Source organism: Lissotriton helveticus, chromosome 6, assembly GCF_964261635.1.
Source record: "Lissotriton helveticus chromosome 6, aLisHel1.1, whole genome shotgun sequence".
In the NCBI taxonomy this organism is placed as follows: domain Eukaryota; kingdom Metazoa; phylum Chordata; class Amphibia; order Caudata; family Salamandridae; genus Lissotriton; species Lissotriton helveticus.
This window is the reverse complement of record NC_136067.1, coordinates 450,361,230-450,379,600: the sequence shown is the minus strand read 5'-3', so window position 1 is coordinate 450,379,600 and position 18,371 is coordinate 450,361,230. Positions and strand designations below refer to the sequence as shown.

The window sequence follows — 18,371 nt, the reverse complement described above, 5'->3', positions numbered from 1 at the left end:
TACTTTGGAGCACATAAAGTAATCGGAGAAAGGCCATCATTTTAAAAAGTGATGCTCTTCCCAGGGGGGACAGCAGCAGAGACCGCCAGTGCTGGACATCACTCTGCAGACGCATCAGTGGAGGTTCTAAACTTTGTTCATAAAAAAGTCTTAGGATCCTTGGTGATATGGAGTCTGAGATATCGGAACCTCTCTGTTTCTATCTATATCGCATAGATCCCGGGGAGTTGTGGCAGATCGACAGTTAGCAAATAAATCACTGACTTCTGTCAATTGATGGTGTACCCTGAATACTTGCACAACAGATCAAAAATATGTAGTATTCTATAAAGTGTTGTGCTGGGGCGCGCAATATACAGTCGGATATCATCAGCGAAGAGGGAGATCCTATCCTGATATTCTGTGGACCAGCACAACTCTCATATCAAAGGGTCACCTCGTATCCATACCGCCAATGGTTCCAACACTAATTGCGAATGGCATTAATGAAGGAAATTATGCATGCATGTTCATCCCATAGTCCATATGGTTTTTGAACAACTGTGTTTGTGCTTCACTGGTAATAAATTAGTTTTTTGATCACCAGATCATATCACTGTCCTTTTCTGGTGTTCCCCATGCAATACCATGCACTTCCACAGCACCTTCTTAAGGGGTGAAAGCTTCACTGCAGTAATATGCCTTCCTCTGGCTTTACTACACATACGTTGCAAAGTGTGGTTTTATATGTGTTTTGTTCCTTTTTCGCGTTTTCTTTTCTTCAGGCTTGTTCCCAAAAAATCTGCAGTGTAATACATGTAAATTGCATGCCCACTCACGTCTTTGGGGGAAGTGACTTCTTCGCATCCCACCCTGACGAAAGCCCAGGCCCGTCAATAGGCCAATAGCAAGGGCTGAAACATGTTGGTGTCTAGTTTAGGGTCATAGGACCATCACATCCTCCCACCCTACTATAGTATTTCCACTCCACTAATAAAGGATACTTTAGGAGCGGGGGAGGAATTGTATCTTTAATGTTACGCCTTCATACACAATATCTTCACAAGTGCTCCCTGAAATATAGTTGAGCCCACCCCGACCTTTAGGAGTTGAGGTGAGCCCAATGATGAAGCATGTCACTATTAGAGTGAGTGAGATCTATAATAAGAAAAGGGTCTCTCTCCCTTCCCACCCTTAAATTGGGGGGGGAATACTAGACTAGGGTTGTTTGACCTCATACGGTGCCCTTTCATTTGGAACCTTTCATTTGGAACACCCCTTCCTCTAGTTGTATCTCTCTCTCTCCCTTTCTCTCTGTAAGGAACCATCTTGGTTCTGGAAGGCATACTTAGTTGTCGTTGCTAACCACTCTGCTATCCAAGCGCAGATGCCCTTTCGAGGAGTCGTCGTGCACTATATTAAGTTATTATACCATACCATAACATAACATTTTCCAAGCTCCATATCCCTCCGTGAGGGGGGCAAGCGATCTAGCTGTCACCATTACCTCCTGCAACAGCTTTATTTGGTTTACAGCTTTTTTCTTTTTAAACTATCTTCCCCTCCCCATGACTGTATTGGTTCATATCTTCGAACATGGCCCAAATGCAGCAAATACATAACTTATACAAAATCATACCAGTCCAAGGTTTGGGCCCAAAACAATCAGTGTCTGCATGACCACCCTCTGTCTACGTGTTACATGAGCCCCCGTCTATATGGATAGTGGGGGTTAACTTCTTCATCGGACTGTGCATCCAAGTATGCATCCTGGTGTAAGCCAGTTGGCACTGGGCCAATGCAGTAAACCAAATATACAGAGCAGGCTCCGTCCTCCAGATATCCCTAGGACCAGTGGCGGCTGGTGACATTTGAAACAGGTGAGGCGTAAAATTATTGTTGTACTGCACTACGGCGAGCAGGTGTTGCGAGCGAGCCTGAAAAACCTACAGGGGGTTCAGGGGGATTCTCCCCCAGAAAATTTTGAACAAAGAGATGACAAATGATGCCTTTTCAAGAAAACTTGAGGAAGCATGAAGGTTAATAAAGCAATACGATGGAATCATTTATCATTTAAGACACTGCTGGGTGTTGGAATTTTTTGGGGAGGTTATTACACAGAGGACCACACAGAGATGTTGAGAGTGTGGCAGAAAAAAAGTATGGTAACAGACAGCAAGATAGAGTGTGGAAGAGAGAGCTCACCCGTGCTAACTTTTACAGTGTCCACTGTTTCTGGCACCTCCCACTATCCACCAATGCCACCTTCACACGCTGCCAATGAGAGCCAGCTCATCTCTGCCCACCAGTGCCAGCTTCACACTGCCCTCAAGCACCTTACAGTGCCCACCACTGCTTGCTTGTTTAGGGGTTCTTGTACTGGTGAAAAAAGGTGCAATGCAAGGGAGCTTTCCGACCGAAGAATATTAAAAGTAGAGATGAGCATCGGAAAATGTGATGTTGTTTGTGTAGTTCACTTCTGTGCTAGCCCTCTTCTGTGAGGGTTATTGAAGTTTGAGCTACTGCTGCAAAGTCTCACTTTTTTTTGGTGAAGTTTGTTAGATCCTTCACAGCTTTAGGGTCATAACCTGGTGTGGATTATACTGCGTGGCATGAGCGTTTTTTTGTAGTGACAACACAGGCAACTATTGACAAAGAAGAGAGTGACGTACTGAATGTAAACATTGATTGTGTTACATTCCATCAGCGCCTCACAGTTATAACGTGTGCTTTTTGTTGTGTGCTCTGATATGTGCTTGGAGGTGTACAGACGCCATTTCACAAACGACTATTTGTATAAATTGCAGTTATAATGTAACACCATCATTGGCAATTTACAGGGGACGAAGACAGCAGGACAGGATAAATTATGACAACAAATATGAAGTATGCAATCGATGTACGTAACAACCCATTTATTCAGGTATTTTATATTTTCTCGTATTCAGCAAAGACAGAGCTTGGGCGGCTGAGGCCACATTTGGAAGAGGATACGCACCCACCCTCCGGGATCATTCGCTTTTATATCAATTACATTGTAAAATTAAAGTATGCTTTTAACGTAACCAGTGACGGTACTGGGCAACTGATGTGGAGCAGGAGCTTATAGTTATACATTTATTTAAACCAAACGTTCGACCCATATACAATAGTAAACTGCTGCCGCTTGCAGTCACACCCCTCAGTCTGCCCCAGCCCCTCCGACTGCTCAAACTGTTCCTCTGCCACAGCAGGCCTGATTCAGAACAGGGTGGTCATCTCTGCTGTGCAACTAATGCCAGAACCATGCCGCTCCAAGGAGCAGTGAACACATTCCAGTGAGCACGCCAATCATAGTGCAGTGATATCGCCACTCCATGATGCAGTGAAAACATTCAGGCAAACTCGCCACACCAGGTGTAGTGAATACAATTCAAAAAGCTTTATTCGACAGTAAGTCATAAAATCACATACGATACACAAAACTATCACAATACACAATAAATAGCACATATAAAATACACATAATAAAAAAAAATATTAAATACCAATTTATACTGTTGAATTACAAGCACTATTAAAAGATCTCATACATGTATATATTTAAAAATTACTTCATAAGAACAAGCACTAAAATAAAAATAGGGCCTTATGAGAAATTAGCAGCAATTGGCAATGAAGTACGTGCCCGGATAATCCAAGCCCACCTTAAAAATTTAGCTAGAGCAATAGCTATGTGTGGAGAGCAATCAGATTCTAGTATCCTTAAAGCTTCTGTACCCCTCTGAGTGCCCAGGGAAGAACAAATAGGTCTCAACCATTTACGTCTTGGGGCTGTATAAAGGGGACATACAAAAAATAGATGGGATATGGTTTCTGCCATGTCTATGCAATTATGACAGTTTTCTTCTGTTGTAGATGCCCATTTATGGGTGAAAGCTTTTATTGGTAGAGTTCCTATCCTGAATTGAAAATACAGTTTTCAATCTATAGGACTCTCGATTTTGTCCCAGTATGCTTCACAGGACGGCCAAGATTTGTGGACTAAGAAGCGGGCTGTCAGATTTGTATTCATACCTGCCAAGTAGGAAGAGGACAGGACCATTTCCCAATATTTATCTTTCAACAGTTTTTTTAGGTGAAAATTGCAGTTTCTGGTTCCTCCCATAATAATCTTAGGTCCAACTTTAACAGGAGAGACCTTAAGTCATTTAACCACTGGATTTTGTGGAAGCGATCTGCTAAAATCACGTCCTTCAGACCCTGGGCATAATGTACAAGTTCAGGGGTGGTCCAGATTTGCCTCCAATACAAAAGTGGGTGTAGCCTTACCATATCCACCAAATTTTTCCTACCTAGGTCTAGCAGAAGCGGCACCATTGGGGTACTTTGGGGGAAACCAATTAAGCCACGTATGAATTTATTTTCAGCTTTTTGGAGGTGGCTCAAGTTGTTGAATCAAGGAAAAATCAAAGGTAAAACCAAAGGTGGTGATGGACGGAGCGTTGACAATACAAACACTCACCCTCAGTCAACTGATCTGGGTTTAATCCATCACCGTTCTTTAGCTCACTCCTCCACCCCAGTTCAGACATGGCCATATGCAAATCAGTCTGACCCTGTGCCTCATGGGAACAGTCCAGTCCGAACTTCCAAGCCAGGTCTTCCCTGGACAGGAATCAAGCTACCCAGGACCGGTTTCTGGCATTACAGCCGTCTTCAGCCGGGCTTGCTTGACTCCAGTGGCAAAGTGAGCAAGGGACTCACGTCTGAGCATACCCTGCCAACTTAGGGCGAACAAAGAAAAACCAAAGGTGGTGATGGACGGAGCGTTGACAATACAAACACTCACCCCCAGTCAACTGATCTGGGTTTAATCCATCACCTTTCTTTAGCTCACTCCGCCACCCAAGTTCAGACATGGCCATATGCAAATATGTTATAGGTCAAATATGAATCCCAATAGCTCCGCTCCATAAAGGGCAGAGCTTATCACTTTAATATTATATATTTCCAATGCTGGAGCTATTGGTTTAGTGAAAGAGGATTTATATTTAGAGTTTAATACACCTGCAAGCTGATGAGATTTTAAAATAGTCATGTCCATGTGGCTTTTCCATCCCATGTTGTTCTGGATCATAATACCTAGGTAGGTGAAGGCATCCACCTGTTCTAAGAGAGTGTTATTCAAAAAGATTTTGCCCTTGAAAGGTTTGTTCTGGTTAAAGGACATGAACTTTGTTTTTGCGGTGTTGACCTCTAGTCATTGAGAAGAACAAAAATCCCCAAATGCGTTTACAGCCTTCTGTAGGCCGATCGGGGTCCGGGAGATGGTCAGGGTGTCGTCCGCAAACATGTGGACAGATACGCATGCCCCAGCCAAGACTGGGGCATCAGTGGGGGATCTAGAGAGGTGGTCCACTATTCCATTGATGTATAAAGAAAATAAGGTGGGAGCCAAGACACATCCCTGCCGGACACCATGTTCGACAGGGAATGAATCCGTAACCTCACCCTGTGCCCCCATCTGATCCTCGCAAAATTGTTCTCATGTAGGCGGACAAGGAATGTTAATAACTCAGGTGCCATCCCCATTTCGCCGAGGACTCTCCAAAGTTTACAACGAGGGACCAAATCGAAAGCCGATTTTAGGTCAACAAATACCGCGTAGAGTGTACCTTTTGTCAAAACCACATTTCTCCATTAGATTGTAATGAATCGAAAGACCTGATCTACAGAACTGGTACAGGGGCGTAAGCCAGCTTGGAATGGAGATAATATATTAAGTTCCTCTACCCAGAACTGGACTTTATTTTGAACTAATCGGCCCACTATATTTTGTGCACAATCAATTAAGCTGATAGGCCTGTAATTACTGGGAAGGGATTTATCTCCCTTTTTAAAAACAGGGATTATTTCTGCTCCCTTCCACGAAGGTGGAATGGGAGCACCCTTTGCCACTGAGTTGGCTAGTAGTGCAAAGTACCGGCACCAAGTCGGTCTATCGCTTAAAAAAGACATCTGCAGGGATACCATCCATACCTGGGGCTCTACCACTTGAAACACAGTCTAATGCTAGACTAACATCTTTGATAGAAAATACCTCGCTTTCATAAAAGATATCGGGAGGTATAGGGTAATCATCCTCTGTCAGATTACAGGCATACTGAGGCTTAAAAAATTCTATCCACTGGGATTCAGCAACATTATTTTGTGGGGGTTCTGCCTGTCCTCCCCTATCCCATTTAACAATATTCCAAACATTTTTGGAATCTTTAGCATCACAAGCATGCTTCAAATCTCGCCACCTATCCTCGTCCCACACTCTTTTCCCATAGTGAATACATTCCAGTGATCACGCCACACATGGTGCTGTGAACACATTCCGGTGAACATGCTAAACATGGTAGGGTGAACTTACCCTGAGAGTTAAGGAGACGAGGCAGGCCTACTTTAGTTTCAGATTAAATCCCAATTTTCTGCTTAGTGGGGCACAAGGCCTCTCTCGCCTCTACTGTTACTAAGGTAGCGCCAGAGACTCTAAGGTTTAGGGGAAATCCAGATTCTCAGCACACAGATTGTCATGCCTTTCAAACAAGGATTTGTAACACCAGGTAAAGATGCTGTATTTTCATTGTGTTCACGTTATTGTATGCCACTGTTGGATTACCATGAGCAGAGAAGGTGGAGGGCGTTTTCTCCCCTAGGCAAAGTGGAAAGTTGCCCTCCAATTTTTTTTGTGTGTTATATAGCGCGAACTCGACTGAAGGACTCGGAGCGCTTTACACGTCTTTTCTGTTAAGATTGTGCCCTGGGTGATCCCCACAAGATGCACACCGCCCTCAGCAGCTAGTGCATGAATCGACCGAGCTATTTTTCAAAGCTGTACCTTGTCCTGTACACACAGAGACTATTGTATCAGGCACACCGACCCCTGACTCACTTCCACAGGTTCAAACTCCTGCCCTGCTGGATGCGGACACAGTTCTCCACAGCTGGCACATGAGCCCACTCTGCTGTCTGTTATATAAGCACAGCACATAGACCTATGACTGCAGGTTACACATGGGTCTCTCCAGCAGGCGCACTTACCAGCCCTGCTACTCACCAGGCTCGCCCACCCCAACTCAAGACACAGATCTTTACACTCTGCAGACCTATCTTAAACCGGGTCGAACACGTATCCTGCACCACACGTGCGCGCACGCACACACACCTCTGCAGCTGGCGCAAGAACCCCCTAAGCTGCTTGTCGTCCACATACCTTTCCCATCAGTTTGCCCCTCCGGTAGAGTTTTCCGCTGCCCGGGTCCCGTCCCGGACGTAGTCCATGGGGGGCACGGGTGGGCTCTTCACTGCAGGCCCACAGGGGGCCCCCAGGCAGGCCCCTGCACCATGCCCAGGCAGACCCGTGTACAGACTCAGCATGGCAGGCCCTGCCAGTACCTCGCACTGCTGCTTAGCAGGAGAAATGTACTATCGGAGGGCGAGAGGGGGGCTGGGGGGCAGGGAAGCTTAAAAATAAAATATAAGAAAAGAAAACGTACTGGTCCGCACCGCCTCTGCTCGACTGCTCCTCCTGGGCCGGGATCCCACGCTCGCTCTTAAAAAAACAGGAACAGCTGCGACGTCATTGCCAACCCCTCTACTGACGCTGCTCCAGCAGCGCCAGGATTGGTTGAGGGCAGGCATACTCCCTGCGGCATGAAGCAACCGTCGGTCTCTTAAGGGGAAGGCTAGGCGCATGTTTGGGCTGATGATAAAAATGATCAGCCCAAAAACGAACATGCGCAATAACTATTGCTGTGACTGTAGTGCGCTGTAACTCCCCGAGTGCTGCTGCAGCTCGGCCAGCCCTGCCCCCTCCAACCCCCTTCAGCGTCCCTCCCTCGTTCTACTTCTCCGATGCTAATTCCAATCAGGAGTCCTGATTGGAGTTAGCGTCAGAGCAGTAGAACAAAGAATTTGAATGCCGTGGCATTAGTGGGGCAACGCCCCAATGCCCCCAATGGACGCACCGCCACTGCAGGCTAGGACACACATCAACAATCAACAAAAAAACGTGCGCTCCATCTAGTGTGTTGGTCTGCACCTGGATGTATGATGCGGCCCAATGATGAAGCATGACACTGCAAAGTGTGTGAGGGCAGTATTAAGACATGTGTTGTCTCCCCCTAGGTTGTTACAAGGTCAGATAAACATTGTACTGACGTGGGTTTTGATGTAATGTTACATGGATTCTTCTTTTTGTCTTAGAACTAGGATTAATTTTTTGCCCAATGTACTAGCACTTCTCTGTTGTGTGAGTTTAAATTGATAACAAGGGAATCAGAGAAGCCTTAGTCCTTTGTCTCTCCTGGTGTGTTTTTTAATACGCTTTCAATGGCTGGGAGCACAGCCCTCACCCTCCATCTTGGGCTATGCCAGTCCAGAGGCATACAAAATGGATCCCACTGGACCCTATTACTCAGACTCACTCAGTTGATAACTATATGAGTTACACACATTGCACTGCATACACATTATGATTAATGTGACACAACATATCCATGGAATTTGGCCAGGGGAAAACACCCATACATCAAGCAGGAGACGTTCTCATTCAACAATAAGAAAAGACCCATCGCAGACGAAAAACACTTAAACCATGAAGCAAAAATAATATATTTGGAGAATGATACCAATGTATATACTCCTAACCCAAGAACAGAAGGTCTATATTTGGGTGCAGTTAATCCTGAAGATTCAATGACGGAGAACAATATTATCAATTAATTAATTTTGCATAGTAATTCACCAATTCAAAACAACCAAAATGTAATAGGAAAATATTCTTACCCTTTCTAACTATTTTCTCCAAGACATTGAAATAGTTCTTTTGTGCTGCTCCGCTCAGTGATGACAGCTGCGACTTTGCAATCAACTGCAAAAGCTAAAGCAGATATACAGGCCATGATAATATGTATCTTATAGTTTAAATCACTTTCTGCTCCTCTTTTTTTGAAAATAGTGTACAGCACTACCGGAAATATACTGGTTGATAAACAAAATACAATGTGGGCCTCCGCACAGCACCACAGACCGGGTTCTTTGGTGTTTTGCACCTGAAGTGAATTTAAGGAAATACCTTATCGGTTAAAAAAAAAATAACACATTATAAATGTTTTTCTGTTATCTACAGTGCAAGACGTTGTCCAGAGTCACCACACAACTGAACAAAGGGATCTAGCAAAAATGTCCAACGCCGTTAAAGTAAGGGAAACAATTCTTCCATGTCAAAGGAATTTTTTTATTGTGCACATTTAGAAAAAGACAGTTATTAATTGCATCAATATGGTTGCAACCAGTCATGAATTACAGAAAATAAAAAGGTACATTACTATTGGAGTTAACGATAAGGACGCATTACAATTCCAATATACATAAATATACAAATAGTTTGGTAAAAGTCTAATACTTCGAAAAACATCGACATCCAATAAGAGAGGAATGAAGTACACATGATGCTCCTTCAAAGGGATGACACAGATAGTTTTACAACTAACAGCTTCACAAAGTTTCTAGTCTAGCACTGACCCAGTTGATTTGCTTCCTAAGACAATACCCCGGGAAGATTTACAAGAGAGGATGTGGCTTTTCAGAAAGAGGGAATCAACACTTTTCTCCTTAATTAAGGCAGACCCTGAGAAGTCTTTGATGCATGCAAGTTGGTTTCTTCTACCCAGTGATGCAGCCTACAAAGACCTGAGCTGCAGAGCTGACTTTATAACTGGCCCACAATGTGTAGTAAGGTAAGTGCAGATGCCTGAATCAAACAAAGAGGCTCTACATTACAGGGTCCAAAGTGAACTAAATACTTCTGAGGCACCAAGTCTATGCAGGAGTTCAGTGTAAGCTGACATGTTTGACGTCTTCTGTCTGCCTTCAAATGTACCTCGAATGAGAATCAGAATGCCTATATTTTGAAGTTGCTCTTTGAAACCACAAACCTCAGCTTGTCAGTCTGTAGGTATTCATATATTATATTTAGCTTCCAGGTATTTAGAGTTCCTTGAAAGACCACTGCTTTGGCAAGGGTAAGTCCTAACAAGTTCACATAAGAAATATGTTGCAACGGGGGCGTGGCTTGGACGACAGGTGGAATGGCCGCCTAATCCGAGTGCTCCACAGAAAGGGAGAGCGAGTTCTCTGTTACCTCTGCTCCCAGTGCCGCGATTCGTTCCAGATTCAAGGTACTTGCACCGGAACCCTTGCTGCACCCATCGATGCCTTGAAATCTGCCTGGGTCCGCTTTTTTGGGACTTTGCTGGACTTCGGGCAGCCGTGCGACCTCCACTCCGGGCTTTGCCTAAAATGGCGGCGCCCGGTCGCGGCTACATTGCCTGATCCCCGCGAGCGCTGACAGTGCTCTTGAGGTCAACAGAAGACCTCCGCCGGCAGTAAAGGCACCACATCTACCGAGAATCCTCCCCTCGTGTGCAAATGCCGTCGGAGGTTGGTAGGTGATCGGCCCGACAGACATCATCCGGCTCCACGCGCCTGACCCTAAAATGGCGGCGGCGACAACAGCGATCCCCACGAAGTTTAGACGCTCCGACTCACGGTGAACTGCTGGGTCCATTATAAGCCCCTCCATTGCCACCCAGTGCCTTATTCTCCTACCAAGTGAAGGTATGTGCAGCCCCACCCTGCCCCGCCACTCCTGACTGCGAATGCCTGTGCCTGGGGCAATAAGTCCACCACGTGGTAATTCCTGACGTGCCTCACTGCCTCATAACTGCATTACCACCTAAGAAGAGAATCTCACCCGTGGTCTAAGCAAGCGGCACACCTCATCTAATAAGTAACGATCGGACACTGCGCCTACAAGTTCCTCAGCGCGCTTCCTGCTCTCCCGTAAGCCTGTCGCCAGTGTCCTACAACCCTTGGAGCCTGGTCCCATCTACTCAAGAGAACCCAGGCGCATAAGTAATCCTGCAGCCGACTCTTGTCGCATGGGTGCCCAGCCTCATCAGCCAGAAGTGTCCTCCTACAGCAGTTAAGGTCTAGCTGGCTCCCAGCAAACGCGAACATACACCGGACGCTATAGTAATCCTGCAGCCGACTCCTTTCGAGTGGGTGCCCTGCCTCGTCAACCAGCAGTGTCCTCCTTCAGCATTTAAGGTCTAGCTGGTTCCCAACGAACGCGATCATATACCAGGCAGAAATGGCGAATAGAGAGGACAGAAATAATCCTAAAAAGGCGAAACTAGACTCACTTTTGGACTCACCCATCAAAAGTAAAGCCGATATGGCAGCCAATATGGAAATGATTCTCAGGAAGCTGGCAGACCTACATGAACTCTCTAAATCCACCAAATCCAATACCGACTCTATGCAACTTGAGCTCACTGCGATCAGAGCTGATATAAATGTAATTAACACGGGCCTGGGCGCGGCTGAACAACGAATAAGCGACATGGAGGACATCTCTAAACAATCAGTCTCCAGAATCCAATGTCTAGAAAAGACCACGGAAGAGCTGAAACGTCATAACGCGGAATTGGAGGATAGGAACAGAAGAGGTAACATCAATATCTTTGGCGTTCCGGAGAATTCCGAAAAGGATGTGGACTCCTGCGTGGCCTTCCTTGAATCGTGGATTTCCATGATCACCAAATTGGACTTCCCACACGGCCTTGAATTGGATAGGGCGCACAGGATCCCCACCTTCACTACCAAGAGTTCCAATGGTCCCAGACCATTGATCTGCAAACCGCTTAGATTTCAGCACGTTGAGATGATCCTCCAATTCGCAAGAAGAAACCACTCCATCTCATGGGAAGGCCATAGAATCATCTTCACACAAGACTACTCAAGAGACACGATGGCAATCCGCAAAGGTTTCCTGGAGCTCAGAGACAAGCTAAGATCCAAAAGCATCTCTTTCTCCTTTGCTGGTCTGGCGAAATTCAGGGCTGTATTCAACGGCCACCCGAGATACTTCACAGACCCCAAAGTCCTTGCTGATCTTCTGGAAGACCGTCGCGAACAAGAAATGGACTTAGCGTCTGGCCTCTCGAACAAGAGCAAAACGTGATCTCATTCTCAATCTGGCTCACTTTCAAATTGTCACTGTCATTCTAACCTCAATTCTACCTTTAATACCCGTATTCTGTAATTGTAGTCCTTCGCCGCAATGTTCGCCCTCTTGCATAAGGTGCCTATTTGTTCTGAATAGGGTGCCACTGTTTCCTTTGCTGGACACTCTCCTGCGGATGCAGGTACCCACAACTGTACTGTGAGTAGGCCTCGAGCCCCAATATACTGTCGTACTATTGTTGTTCTATTCAGGCTTGTTGTATGTTCCGCCCTAAGGTCAATGTTTTCCCTTAAAGTTTGCCTCCCTGCGGAGGTTGTTGCCGCAGTATTAATGCAAGTAGGCCTGTGCCCCGATATAGCGTTGTACTACTGTTGCTCTTTATTGCCCTTTGTTGCTCATTCTTACTCGTCGCCACTGATAGTTCTATGTACTATCGTTTAATCGTTTCGCCTTACCGCGAAATGCCTTTGCTCTCTAATCACCGCCTATGTTCACTGTTATAATTAATGGGTCTTTCCCTTTAGCGTCACTGCAGTTTGTACTGGTTAAAAATGTGTAAAAGATACCGTGTTTATTACTATCACTACATTATCAAAGTCTAGGGAAGCTACTAACTACCACCTGTGTATCCCTGACTTCCGCCTTGCACGGGACTGTCGTCGCACTCCCGATGTACGTATATGGGGGGAGGGGGGGAGGGACGGGGGAGGCGGTTGGGGGAGGGGGAGGCAGGGAGGGGAGAAAATGGAGCTAAAAGAGTTCAAAGATCCTTAGACGTTTTTTCTGTTCTGTACTGTTTTTTACTTATGTTTACCCATTCCACATGTGTCCGGTGTATTTCGTTGCAGTCCATAGTAACTTCACACGAAGGCCCACACACTGCCCGCGCTGAGCAGCTCGGGGAGCTGTCCATTGTCTTCCTTAGATCACAGCGCACTGTCTCCGCGATGCTCCTCAACCCCAATGGCTAAGACAAAATCGCTAGCCGATGATCTCACGATAATCTCTCTTAATGTTAAGGGCCTCAACCATCCGGTAAAAAGGAGGAAAGTTCTCGAGGGGGACATTATATTACTTCAAGAAACCAAACTGTCCGAGGATGATCTACGCTTTCTGAACATCCATTGGGTGTCACACATCCTGTCTTCACCAGCAAATCACAAAAAAGGGGGGTAATCACTCTCTTAGCGAAAAAAGCTAACCTTACTCTAGTCTCACACTCCCACGACGAAGTAGGTAGACTTTCCATTACAAATCTCCTAAGGGAAGACGACCCCATTCATGTAGTAAATATCTACGGCCCAAATGCAGACGACCCGGAATTCTGGGACTCTGTCTCCCGCTCATTAGAACCTATCCCTACAGAGGACCTATTGATAGTGGGAGGTGACTTTAATCTTCCCCTTGACCCGATTCTGGATAGGCAATCCAAGTGTGCCTTCCAACCCTCCCGCTCGCATGATGCCCTCCTTCGCCTCTGTGACAGATACCATCTGAAAGACTCATGGCGCCTCCAAAATCCAGACGGTAGGGATTATACATTTTACTCTGCTCCACACAACTCCTATTCACGTATCAACTTCATTTTCATCTCAAGCACCTTCACACATCTTATAGAGGAGACAGAAATAGCACCCAAATTAGTCTCTGATCACGCCTGTATCCGCACCAAACTGGCTGGTTCCAGATCGATTCTCCCACCCAAGAGATGGCGCTTTAACGATGAGACACTTTCAGACCCCACGAACAAATTAATAATCACGAAAGCCATTGAGGAATATCTATCCATAAACGACACCCCCGACACTACACCCAATACCTTGTGGGATGCTCTGAAAGCCACAATTCGCGGGGTCATCATCACCATCAGGGCCAGGACAAACAAGGCGCTTAATAAAGAACTAGGGTCTCTGGAACACCAGATTGGTGCACTGGAAGCCCAACACAAATCCAACCCGCTTGATACTATAGTATTAGATACATTAACCAAGAAAAAATACGAATACAACACCATCACCAGCAAACGGGCGGGGGTATGGATTCATCGCTTCAAGGCCCTAAAACTGTGTGAGGGCAACAGAGCTGGGAAATTGTTGGCCTCCTACCTCAAACATAAACAGAAATTGACCACCATATCGTCCATTAAAGATACCAGAAACGTCACACACACTAAACAGTCTAACATCCTTGACACTTTCAAAACATTCTACGAAGATCTTTACAAGAATGACAAAATATTAGACGAATCAGCCTGCGCGGACTACCTCAAATCACTCCACCTTCCCAAACTTTCTGAATCTGACAGGTCTCACCTGGGCGCCCCAATCTCTAGTGCAGAAATCAAAGCAGCAATCAACACCCTGAAGAATAATAAGGCCCCCGGTCCAGACGGCTTCACTGCACCCTTCTATAAGGCCTTCACAGACCAAATTAGCCCTCCGCTCCTTAAACTCTACAATTCTACTGCAGCCAGTGGCGGTGTTTCTCCTTCAATGAGTGAGGCCACGATTATTGTACTACCCAAAGAAGGGAAGGACCCGCTACTCACTAAAAATTATCGTCCCATATCCTTGATAAATCTTGATTGCAAAATATATGCTAAAATCTTGGCGACCAGACTAAACTCCGTCCTCCACAAATTAATCAGCCCCTCGCAGGTTGGCTTCCTAAAAAACCGGATGTCTAATGACAACACGAGACTATTATGTCATATTCTAGAAAAGGCAAAGTCCTCTTCCGCACCAATGGTAGCGATAACCTTGGATGCGGAAAAGGCCTTCGACAAGGTCTCGTGGTCCTTCCTACGACAGTGCATGCATTCTTTCAACCTTGGCGACCCCTTTACAAGGATGGTGATGGCCCTCTACTCCGCCCCTTCTGCCAGGATAGCTATAAACGGCACGCTTTCGGACCCTTTCCGCCTATACCAAGGAACCAGACAGGGTTGCCCTCTTTCACCAGCTCTCTTTCTACTAGCCCTTGAGCCCCTCCTTACAGATATCAAAAATAACGGGGACATTGCGGGTATCTCCTTTGGAGACACGCGAGTCAAGTTAGCAGCGTATGCAGACGACATCCTGATCGCTACGGAAAACCCTGCTAACTGCATCGCTGCTCTAATGACCTCAATAGACAAATACTCCTCCCTATCCGGCTACAAATTAAATAGAGATAAATCCGAAGTAAAACCTCTTAATGTCCACACTCCTAGAGAAGTACTGGGCGACTCCGGCCTACTCTGGCAAACAGGTGTGATTAAATATTTGGGGATTGACTTCACAGATGAGCTACTGAGTACCCTTAAACATAACGAAAACAAAACCCTGGACAAAATCAAAAGTCTGTTGGACGGATGGTCACCCCGTTTCATCACCTGGTGGGGCCGTATTGAAACCATAAAAATGATGATATCCCCCCTGGTTAACTACCTCATCACGATGCTGCCACTCATGCTCTCCAAAGAGTTTCATAACAAGGCGGATAAAACCATCTCGGCCTTTCTTTGGCAGGGCAAAAAAGCCAGAATCAGTTTAAAAAAACTTCGATTAGATAAAAAATTAGGGGGAGTCAATCTGGCGGATTACAAAATCTACCAGATTGCCTTTTTAGCAAAGCAGGGGTCGCACTGGATATCCTCTCAGACTGATTATACCCCAGTGTGGCTCTCTGTGGAAAGGTCAATTCTGAATGGTCTCAACCCCTGCGCCCTACTTACCATCAAACTCCGCCCGAGCCTAGGACCGGACCCTATCTTCAAGAATACTAAATTGGCTCTTCTAAAAGTTAGTAGTCACCTGCCGCAACAATTCCGACAATCATATTGGGAGTCACTATGGCACAATGCCGCCGTTACATACAAAGGGAAAACTCTAAACTACCCCTCCTGGATAGACAGTGGTATCTTATTCCCCCACCAACTCGTCGAAAACTCACTTCCACTAACCTTTAAGGAAATTCAGGATAGGTTCCGACTACACAATGTTGAATTTTATAACTTCTTACACATTAAAGTAGCACTAGCGAAAGCTAACTTGAGGGCTGTCACCCCCTCCCTCCCAGGCTTACTCACCTCCCTTAACAAATTGGGTCACCAAGTCTCTGGACTATATAAATTAATGCGGCCACAATCGTCCTCCTTAAATGAACCCCTCCAACGCTACTGGGATTCATTCTCCTCCACACCTAACTCAGACACAGTCTGGGCCAGTACTTGGGAGTCCACCACTCGCCACAAAATATGCCCTACACTCTCACAGACCAAGTTCTGGCTTCTACATAAGGCCTTCTGGACACCTAGGAGGTTGTTTCTCCATAAAATCAAGTCCGATGACACGTGTTGGAATTGTACAGGTGAGGGAGGAGACCTGGAACACCTAATCTTCAGATGCCCCTGTGTTACCTCCTATTGGGACAGAATCTTTGATTTTATACATAAAGTCCTCCATATCACCCTACAAAGAGAATTCTCAACGCTGGTTCTAGGTTTTGCCAAAGCCGTCACACTCAATGATGATGACAAAGCCCTACTGGACCTGTTGCTGACGGCTGCGGTTAAAATCATACTAAATAACTGGAAAAGCACTAACAAAGCTTCTTTTCCCCACTGGTTGAACTGGGTCTCTCACTTGCGAGGCGCTGACAACATATCCTTAACCTCTACCCCATGGCGACCGCCGCTCAGGAAAATCTGGTCCTCACTAGACGATCACTTTGACTTATACAAACCCCCTTGAAACTTGATTACTTCGCACTCATAGCGTTTCATACTGTAGAGTTCACTGTCTGTGCCTCTGTACGGCTGTCATTCTAAGTTATGTACGCTCATCATCAAAGTTTGAAAATTCCAACTTTCCTATGTACTATATGTTTGGTTTACGCAAATGCATAACTCATGATGCTTCTGCTCTAATGGGGTGGTGCCAATATCTCTCCAGGTCATGTTATACAGTCCGTCGTGTTACCTTGGATGCAACTCTCCTCTATCTGCCTGCTGGACATTTTATGTGGAACCTTGTTTGCTTTACTGGTCTCGATTCGTTTTGCTTTACTATACCTTATATTACCTTACCTTACCTTATATTACCTAATCTTATGATTTTCTTACTGTACTTAATTTTATTGAAAATGACTATTTTTGTACTGATGTATCTCTTTGAAGCTCCAAATAAAAAAACTTTGAACACAAAAAAAAGAAATATGTTACAAAAGAAGACCTGGATATGTCCATAATATATCAGAGAAAGGCTAGGCGCTAATCTATGGGCCCTTGAGGAAAGGGGTCACAGCGCACAGGTACGCCTGAATTTAGAGTGTTATTGTTCAACCGTCACACACGTATTATTTTGTAATACTCATTTCACTGGTGTTCCTTTTTTTACTCAGTGTTTTAAGCTACCGGGATGCACGTCGGCACCATCAGCACCGTTTTTTATACTTTTCTCTCCACGCCGTATTCCTATTACATGGCATTTACCAGATTGTCAGCACCCCTGAATTCACGCTTAGACCTGGGTGCATGAACACCCCTCACCCATAATCGATCAGGCCATTCTTTTATTTACACCCTTGATTCTAATATTTCTGCCCACTCAATATTTCCACCTTCCTCATCTTTTTAGATATTTTCGCGTATTCTGCACACGCTTGGTTTTCGAAAACATTGCTTTCTTTTATTTTCAGAAAATTCCCCCTGAAGAATGTCACCCGCCCGAAATGCATTGGGGACACATCTAAACGTAGTGACCTGTTAAACTATTTGCAATGTGTTAAAACGCTTTAATCACTATTTGACCACACTTACTTCATATGACCCAATATGAAAGGATAAGTTCATGAATAAACCACGACCATTGGAAATGATAAATTCTGGCTTGAATTTTTGAAAAACGATTCTCATCGTTTCAGAGTGCTTTAGATTCAAACCCTTCCGGCGGAAGAGTATATTCAGCATGCCCTTGAGGAAAGGCCAAGGTCCAGTCTAACTAATGATTGTAAGGTGGATCGTCAAACACCTAACAGTTTACCCAGACTATTGGCCATATTGTCATCTAGCTCTATGTTCTTTTGTTCTAACTGGTCAGTTAACTTGTTGTCTGATGTACTAACAGTCACATCACAGAATACCCATTGAAAGGGGATTGCAAAAGTATACAGTTCCTGTATTACGAGTGTAGCTTTCTTTTGTTGATACAGTCCATAGATCAATGCCTCCCCTCTGAAGCAAGCTTTAAGGGTATCCCACAAAACCCCCACCGACATAAAATGCCGATTATTTTGAAGGAAATCCTAAATCCAGATCTTCATGTGATCCATAAAAGTGTTATCAAGAAGA

General features: G+C 45.2%; 1 protein-coding gene across 6 annotated transcripts in view; it reads right to left on the bottom strand.

The window, feature by feature from the left end:
* Window positions 1–18,371, bottom strand: part of FBXO25 (F-box protein 25) — an 823,789-nt gene that overhangs the window by 337,404 nt on the left and 468,014 nt on the right. For all 6 annotated transcript variants that reach the window (XM_078647893.1, XM_078647895.1, XM_078647897.1 and 3 more), the window contains exon 6: window positions 8,797–8,890. In XM_078647893.1, coding sequence (XP_078504019.1) covers window positions 8,797–8,890 — 94 coding nt within the window. The remainder of the gene's footprint in view (window positions 1–8,796; window positions 8,891–18,371) is intronic.